At 43.8% G+C, this 9,572-nt stretch overlaps 1 protein-coding gene across 1 annotated transcript in view; it reads right to left on the bottom strand.

Moving 5' to 3' along the window:
- Positions 1-6,292, bottom strand: part of LOC138765674 (galectin-4-like) — a 23,799-nt gene extending 17,507 nt beyond the window's left edge. The window contains exons 1-2 of the mRNA XM_069942642.1: positions 6,241-6,292; positions 1,663-1,865 (exon numbers count right to left, since the gene is read on the bottom strand). Of these exons, the coding sequence (XP_069798743.1) occupies positions 1,663-1,839 (177 nt within the window). The 5' untranslated portion in view covers positions 1,840-1,865; positions 6,241-6,292. The remainder of the gene's footprint in view (positions 1-1,662; positions 1,866-6,240) is intronic.
- Positions 6,293-9,572: the final 3,280 nt, after the last annotated feature.

Raw genomic sequence — 9,572 nt, 5'->3', positions numbered from 1 at the left:
TTTTAAATAAAAGTAAATTCCAAATCTATATAACTTTCGGAAACCAGTTGATTTGAAAGAAAAAGATTTTCGCTGGACAACCCCTTTAACCAATGCCCAATAAACAACTAGCCAAATAAGCCAGTGCATAATGCAAAATGACTAAACTATTATGGGTCCTTTATGGTGCTGGACATCTGATATGGTGCACAGGGCCAGGGTCTAGACTAGGGGTAAGGAACTTTGGTTTTCCAGCTGTTGCAAAACTACAATTCCCATCATACCTTGACAGCCAAAGCTTTAGCATAGTAGCTGTTGCATAGTAAAAGTAAAAATTGTGTAAGTGCCGAGATAGGGTGGAACAAATGCCCAATAATGTGTTCATCTACCCCTATTTACAGTACATAGAAATAAGTGGGGGAGGCCCTGCTGTCTACTGCCCAGCTCAACCTACTGTTTAATCAATGATGGTTTTCTGTGAGTAACTATCACATACACTGATAGGTGGCCATGGTACTATTAATACTATAATGACTTTTTTAATTTATTTATTTTTATTCTGGTTTCAAATTCTTCTGGATTCTTCTCATCACAATGGTTAAAAAAATCTAAAATCTGCAAACTACAATCACTATTTCAGAGGAAAATAAGTCATGACACTTAAAATAAGTATGAATTCTTCCTATGATCTTCATGAGACACACCCGAATATCTGGCTGACGGATTCCGAGAACCTCAGGCTTGTAAATGGTACAACAGAGGAGGAAGAGGCGGACACAATGATAAGGGTGTAGTCTGGTGGCGGGGGTGGTCGGGGGCTGGTGGGACAAGATACTCAGCAGTAAGCAGGCAATGTAGATACAGGGATAGGGGTATGGAATCTTTGCACCAGGTGAAAGAACTTTGTATTAAGTGACTTTAATAAGATGAAAGCAGGTATGGTTATGGTAGGGTTATGGTAGGGTTATGGTAGGGTTATGGTAGGGTTATGGTAGGGTTATGGTAGGGTTATGGTAGGGCTAGGCTACATTCACGGAGCACTACATTAACGCTTCATTAGTGTAGCGATCCGTGTCGCAAAATGCGGTCTGAATTACATGTCCTTTTTTTTGCGGCACGGATCGCGCCCCGTACACAGGTACAGACGTGGGAATGGAGCCATTGAATACCATTGGTTCTATGTGTGAATGTAGCCTAAGGGTTATGGTAAGGAGGTCGAAACTATTCAATAGGTCCATACATGCATACTCTTATTTAGGTAACATAGGTCCAGGAACATATAGAGATAAATAATTGAGTAATACCGCCACATCCCGACATTATAGTACAAGAGGGCGGGGTGCTCGTTCCCTCTACTCGTTCTCTCCCACTTTACATTGCGGTGGCCATGATATGGAGGATCACAGTGCAGATCAATAAGGAATAGGACCAACCTAAGAAATGCATCCCCCCTCCCTAACAAATCAGAGGTCAAATCCAAAATGCACTCCATAGATTTTGTCTGCTTGTGCCCAAAAACCGATAGTGGCCGTCTAATACAATCTGAATGTTATATCCCTATATACTGTACATGGAACACACCCGATATCTGCTCAGTTTGTAAAAAAGTTACATGCCGTGAATAGGAGAGATATAATAAAGATATAATACATGGTAATAGGCTACTTAGAGGCTGGTACTTACAGGGTTGTAGGCAGGTTGGTAGCCTGGAGCGGGGACGAACGCCATGGTTGCTGCAATAATGACTCGCTCAACACAAAATTTTTGTGAAGACGAAAGATGCTTTATATCCGGAGAGAGAGAAAAGGGGCAGGGACGAGGCAAGTAGTGCGACTCCGAAAACTGGAAAATCCACTTCATACTAAGCTTCTTACCTGGAGAGACTCCTGCTGGAAGATACACAGAATGTACTAGTAACTGTGTAATTACATGGCAACCTAAAATATACCCAGTGCCGGCACGTAATAATAAATTATAGTATATTAGTATATTATATTAGTATATAGTATAGTATATTAGTGAGGTTACGGGCTCATAAATATAATGATCATTTCACCAGCATCCAAGTTCTTCAGCCACCCGTATTGAAATGCACAGCGTTCGGGTTCGGACAAACCTAAGTGGACTGGAGGTTCGTTTATCCCGATTGTTAAACATACATTGCTAACATGGTATGAACCTTGTCTAACCTTAGTGACTACAGGGAGAATATATGTTGCACAAGGAGTAGAAATATGCTATATATCCATAGAATGTAACGTACATGCCCCACCTTTAAGAGCGTTCACTGCTTAAGGCCCACGTTTCCTTAAAGAAAGCCATTTGTGTCTCCATTACCTGCAGACCAAAGATGGTGGTTGGACACGGAAGCTAAGAGAAAGTTACCATACACCTGCAAATTCAGTCAAGTGTACTGTTTATGTCCGAGTGGACTATAAGGGAGGGTTTCTGGAGCCATATTATCTAGGATTATCTAAAAAAAAAAAAAAGTAGGCCGGAAGCGTACATAGCACATCAGCACACTGCTGCTGCTTACTATGGCTAAGTTGGTCAACAATCATATAATTCAACTTTGACCAGAGCCATGGACCTTTACATGATGCTACGCTGTCATGGTTGATACAAGTTTTAGTTACAGACTATTAGAGGAGAATAGGTTCTTCTCATAGTCTTCAGTCCTCATCGTCCTTCACCCAGGTATCTGGTTACAGTAATAAGGAAGAAGAACAATGTGACTAATCAATACCCCGGCATTTCCTTTTTCCTGACATTGTTGCATCAGGACCTTGTGAAATGTAGGGACAGAAATATCCCTCAACATGGCAGCGTATATTGATGCTGTAGGGAGAAAGTCTCTGTACTCTCTAAATTAGGAAATATTCGGAGCCTGGTGAATTCTGGGAAACAAGACAAGCAGGTCGGCTCTACATACACATTTTGACAACAAGAATTTTTTGTTGCCTGATAAGAATTTGAAAGCGTTCCTAATTTTTAATGATTAACTAACAGTAACCAGCTACTTCACTGACTACTTATTAAATATTAACTAATAATAAATACGGCTGGTTTCTTCTACAGCTTCAGTTAAAAGAATCTTGAAAATACTGTAACTTTTTTACCCATCAAAATACAAGAAGTAAAGGCTTTGTAAATATGCTTTGTCTTTGCTAAGTCTGCCCAGGGACCTCATAGGTATGTTTTGTCTGTCCATGGACCTAATACATATGCTTTTTCTGCCCATGGACCTAATACGTATGCTTTGTCTGTCCATGGACCTAATACGTATGCTTTGTCTGCCCATGGACCTAAAATGTATGCTTTGTCTGCCCATGGACCTAATACGTATGCTTTGTCTGTCCATGGACCTAATACGTATGCTTTGTCTGCCCATAAACCTAATACGTATGCTTTGTCTGTCCATGGACCTAAAATGTATGCTTTGTCTGCCCAGGGACCTTGTACGCTGCTTTGTCTGCCCATGGACCTTGTATGCTGCTCTGTCTGCCCATGGACATAATACGTATGCTTTGTCTGTCCATGAACCTAATACATATGCTCTGTCTGCCCATGGACCTTTTACGCTGCTTTGTCTGCCCATGGACCTTGTACGCTGCTTTGTCTGCCCATGGACCTTGTACGCTGCTCTGTCTGCCCATGGACATGGTACATATTCTTTGTCTGTCCATGGACCTAATACATATGCTTTTTCTGCCCATGGACCTAATACGTATGCTTTGTCTGTCCATGGACCTAATACGTATGCTTTGTCTGCCCATGGACCTAATACATATGCTTTGTCTGCCCATGGACCTAATACGTACGCTTTGTCTGCCCATGGACCTAATACGTATGCTTTGTCTGCCCATGAACCTAATACGTATGCTTTGTCTGTCCATGGACCTAATACGTATGCTTTGTCTGTCCATGGACCTAATACGTATGCTTTGTCTGCCCATGAACCTAATACGTATGCTTTGTCTGCCCATGGACATAATACGTATGCTTTGTCTGTCCATGAACCTAATACATATGCTCTGTCTGCCCATGGACCTTGTACGCTGCTTTGTCTGCCCATGGACCTTGTACGCTGCTTTGTCTGCCCATGGACCTTGTACGCTGCTCTGTCTGCCCATGGACATGGTACATATTCTTTGTCTGTCCATGGACCTAATACATATGCTTTTTCTGCCCATGGACCTAATACGTATGCTTTGTCTGTCCATGGACCTAATACGTATGCTTTGTCTGCCCATGGACCTAATACATATGCTTTGTCTGCCCATGGACCTAATACGTACGCTTTGTCTGCCCATGGACCTAATACGTACGCTTTGTCTGCCCATGGACCTAATACGTATGCTTTGTCTGCCCATGAACCTAATACGTATGCTTTGTCTGTCCATGGACCTAATACGTATGCTTTGTCTGTCCATGGACCTAATACGTATGCTTTGTCTGCCCATGAACCTAATACGTATGCTTTGTCTGTCCATGGACCTAATACGTATGCTTTGTCTGTCCATGGACCTAATACGTATGCTTTGTCTGCCCATGAACCTAATACGTATGCTTTGTCTGTCCATGGACCTAAAATGTATGCTTTGTCTGCCCAGGGACCTTGTACGCTGCTTTGTCTGCCCATGGACCTTGTATGCTGCTCTGTCTGCCCATGGACATAATACGTATGCTTTGTCTGTCCATGAACCTAATACATATGCTCTGTCTGCCCATGGACATAATACGTATGCTTTGTCTGTCCATAAACCTAATACATATGCTCTGTCTGCCCATGGACCTTGTACGCTGCTTTGTCTGCCCATGGACCTTGTACGCTGCTTTGTCTGCCCATGGACCTTGTACGCTGCTTTGTCTGCCCATGGACCTTGTACGCTGCTTTGTCTGCCCATGGACCTTGTACGCTGCTCTGTCTGCCCATGGACATGGTACATATTCTTTGTCTGTCCATGGACCTCCTACATATGATTTGTCTGCCCATGGACCCCCTACATATGCTTTGTCTGGAGGTGGATCTCATACGTATGCTTTATCTGCACAGTGACCTCATACATATGCTTTGTCAGCCCATGGACACAGTGGGTAAGAGCTGCGGGGGGGGGGGCTGCCCGGGTGATCGTCAGACAGCGGCGGTCGGCACATAGTTAACAGGCTGATCATTGGCGTTTCAGCCTGTTGAAAGACAAACAAAAGCCGAGATTGTGCATGTCGGCTGATCGTTGTCTTCTATTACACAAAGCGATTATCGGCCATAACGGTCAGTACCGGCTGAATACAGCCGATAATCGCTTTGTGTAATATGGCCTTTAGAGTTAGTAAAGAGGGGAATCTATTTATCATTTGAGGGGGCAGTGCTGGGAGAAGATAGGGAGATAACGGAACACAAAACCTTCATTAACACTGTGCTATTTCAAGCTAGATTAGTCGTCTTGAGGAACTGGCTTAGCCCTACAGAGCCCACAAAAGAAGAATGGAAGAACCAGACTAACAAGAAGAAAAAATTGGGGGCATGGACGGGGGAGGAGGAAGAGGTAGAGAAAGATATGTAAGGAAATGGAGTTGTTGTAGGTGGAGCAAAAACGTCTTTTTTTTTGGGGGGGGGGGAGGGGGTTGTTGGTAGTTGTTTGAAATGGGAGGGTGTTTGAAATGGGAGAGTTTAAATTGATATTATTACTGCCTGTACAATTTGTAAAGCCTGTAATTTTTTGGGTTATGACCTCAGTTACATTGTTATGTTACCTTAGATTTTCACCTTGGTTAAAACATTAAAACATTTTTTATCTGATTAAAGTCACATTAAAAAAACTCATAAATTGTGTACCCTTTACCACACACATATATTTGTCCTCTATGGCCGCAGCAATGAGGGGTTATTGTGTAAACTGGGGCCTTTAGATTGGATGGTTCCCAGTGTGGCCCCTTCTGTTTGTGCCTAAACATATGGCACACAATATAGTGTTGAAAATATTGTTATAAAGTGTACGGATAGCCATACCGCGCTCAAATAAGGAACCACACAAAGAACCACAAAAAAAGTGTAGACCCCCAAGGGTGGTATCGGAGATGCAAGCTCTGCTAGATACAGTATATGATCACCGGGATCTGCACTAGACTAGGATCCTGAGAGGTCCCCATGAGGAGGTGAGGAGCAGTGGAAATGGAATGATAGAATATGGAAGCAGCCAAGTGCTGCCATATTGCGGCAATATATATGGATTAGAGATGAGAGTCAGATCATGTAAGTACCGGTGGCTGAAGAAGTTGGATGTGACCCTAGGGAGTCTGAAAAAACATAGATACAGCCTATGGGGAAGATCTATCAAACATGGCGTAAAGTGAAACTGGCCCAGTTGCCCCTAGCAACCAATCAGATTCCACCTTTCATTCCTCACAGACTCTTTGGAAAATGAAAAGTGGAATCTGATTGGTTGCCAGGGGCGACTGAGCCAGTTTCACTTTACACCATGTTTGATAAATCTTCCCCTATGGCCGTATCCATGTTTTCTAGGACTCTTCTTCAGCCACGGTACTGCACGTTCGGACTCATGCTTGAGTTGCGCTCACTTCTAATATGGATCGCAGGTGTGCTAGACTAGTTTATACTATTCATATCTTCCTCAGCTGAATTTACCCCACATTTAGAAGGTTTTTTTCTAGGAAGGTGTGACCCACCATCCAGGCTCCGATGTGATGTGTAAGCCCTCAGGAATGTCTCTCCACATCAGGTCTTATAAGAGACAAGTACTCTCCTGTTTTCAGGTATCGAGTCATATAACCCATTGTTTGCCAGTCCTGTGTCTGCCGGGCTTACTGGATAGTCATTATAATATTCAGGGTACAATTCTTTCCTTCTCGCCCTGGGGCAGTAAACATTCCTTCCAGTTCGCTGCGGACTGTATGGTTTGTTGGTAGAAATGTCCGGAAGGGAAGGAGGGAACTGGGTGAGGGACGACACCTATAATCTAGTCCTGCCTTACACTAATCCCGAGCGGTAATTCTAGTTATTAGTTACACTGTTTAATGTACAGACTCATTTTGCTTGAATAATGGGGTTAGTGGGCTTTAGCTTTATTTTCCTTTAAGAAACATTGTGATTGTTTGTGCAGTTATTATTATAGTAGCCAACAACTCAGGCCTAGTAATACCGTGAGCTCCTCTACATGGCATAAGCTTGGGCAGCGGCTGGGAAGTCCAGACATTTCCAAATGTCACATTTTCCTAATGGTCTTCCTTGTGTTACAGATGCTGCCTGTGTCCGAAGTTCTGCCACCTGTCAGGAGTTTCATTTTTTGTATTCTATTTATCTACTAAAGGGGGGAACTATCTACTAAAGGGGGACTATACTGGGAGCCATCTACTAAAGGATGGGCTATACTGGGGACCATGTACTGACTGGAGGCCATCTACTAAAGGAGGACTGCACAAGGCGCCATATACTGACTGGGGGCCATCTACTAAAGGGGGACTGCACTAGGCGCCATATACTGACTGGGGGCCATCTACTAAAGGGGGACTATACTGGGAGCCATCTACTAAAGAGAACAATTATTTGTATCTGGCTCTGCAGCACTGAAACGGCGTGACAGCAGCATGGTTCCTATCTATGTAATTTAGGTTGTGTAATAATGTAGTCAGCCAGTTCCGTCTCTCACAGCTGGAGGCTAAATTTACTGTATGTACAACTCTGTATACAAGCAGCAAATGTAGGAGGTAAAGTAGGTGAAAGGAGGTTAGAGGGAGATACAGATACAGTATAGCTCTATGATGTCATCATTTATCAGAGTAGTGTGATAAATCTATTACGAGGCCTAAAGACTTGCAAGGATTGATGATGGCAGAAGCCCGGCACTCACCAATGATTTTGATTATTTATTCAAGTGCAGCATGCAGAGTTACAGGTAGTACACGTTTTGGCCAACATGGCCTTCTGGCTAAGCTGATGAAGGCCATGTTGGCTGAAACGTGTACTACCTGTAACTGTGCATGCTGCACTTAAATAAATAAGCAAAATCATTGGTGAGTGCCGGGCTTCTTCTATTGTAGCTACCCCTGGTATGACTTGCTTGCACAGGCAGCAAGGTGAAGTGAGGTACAGTAACGTGAGACAAAGGTGAAGTCAGGGACAGCAGCTGTCAGGAACAGAGTCAGGGTACAGTAGCAAGGGACTGGTACACTGTAGCGGAGATTACTGGCAAATAACACGCTCTCTGTAGGCTGTAGGCCACTAAAGATCTGGCTAGGACCAAAGGAAGAAGCTGGGCTTTATAGGGAAGGACCTGGGGCCTGCACCAATTAATGGTACACTGGCCCTTTAAATTGTAGCAGAGCTGGGGTGCGGACGCCTACCCTAGGTGGCGGGGACACGCACACACACTAAAGTGACTCTGTACCCTCAATTTGCCCCCTGACCGCTTGTACCTTCTTATAGCTGCTTTTAATCCAAGATCTGTCCTGGGATTCGTTCATCAGGTGATGCAGTGATTGTCCTACAAAACAAATTTTGAACTTGCAGCCCTGTTTCAAATTGGCGTGGCCTAGAGTCTTTGTGCCCTAGGCCTGCAACATTTCTCTGTCCCTCCTCCCCACCCTCTTAACCATTGGGAATGCCCCATGGCAGGTTTTTTTCTATTCATCACTTGTCTGAACACTGCACAGGTGCCTTAACGATTCAGCTCATGTTCAGTGTTCACACAGGTGATGAACAGGAAAAATCCTGCCTGGGGCATTCCTAATAGTGAAGAGGGCGGGAAGGAGGGACGGAGAGGCGGTGCAAGCCGAGGCACAGACACTCTAGGCCACGCCAATTTGACACAGGGCTGCGAGTTTAAAAGTTGTTTTTTTTAGGACAATAGCTGCATCACTTGCTAAACAGACCCCCCCCCCCCCCCCACACACACACACACACACCAGGCATTTAACCACTTAGACCTGTAGCAGGCAGGCACTGGCTGGTGACAGGTTCACCCACCCTTACTTGCACTGCCTTATTTATAAAGATGGCCGGACCATAAGAACAATGATGCACTTTGCCCCTCTGCCATACTGTCTCAAACCCCCTCCTGATAGTGTGTAAGCTGATGCATGCGAGCAGGGACCTCACTCCTCTTGTATGGATAACTATATGTATATCTCTGTAATGTCTGATCTCTGTCTATGTATGTACCCCAGAATTGTAAAGTGCTGCGGAATCTGTTGGCGCTATATAAATAAAAATTATTATTATTATTATTATTATTGTTATTACTGGATAACCCCTTTAAATTCCCCTTCATAGGTAATATGGGAAAGGATTCAGCCAGTTTCTGGCTGTGATCAGAACTTGTGCTTCCTAAATTCATTAGAAAGGATTCCCCAACTCTATCTTTATCAATGGAAATTTTGGAGAGTTGTTATCCTGACTCTATATCCTGTTTATCCAGGATATCTGCTGCAGGTTACTTACGCCATGACAATGACTTACAGCTGCGGGTCCACAGCTGTTCTGCTGCCACCTACTGGATATTTCCTATTTTACATGGATGAAGCTAACAATTACCAGCTTTAGGCTATGTTCACTTGGCGTAAGAGACCGGCTGTTC

Source organism: Dendropsophus ebraccatus, chromosome 10, assembly GCF_027789765.1.
Source record: "Dendropsophus ebraccatus isolate aDenEbr1 chromosome 10, aDenEbr1.pat, whole genome shotgun sequence".
Lineage (NCBI taxonomy): Eukaryota > Metazoa > Chordata > Amphibia > Anura > Hylidae > Dendropsophus > Dendropsophus ebraccatus.
Note: the sequence above shows the minus strand (reverse complement) of the source record. Positions and strands in the feature narration are given on the sequence as shown.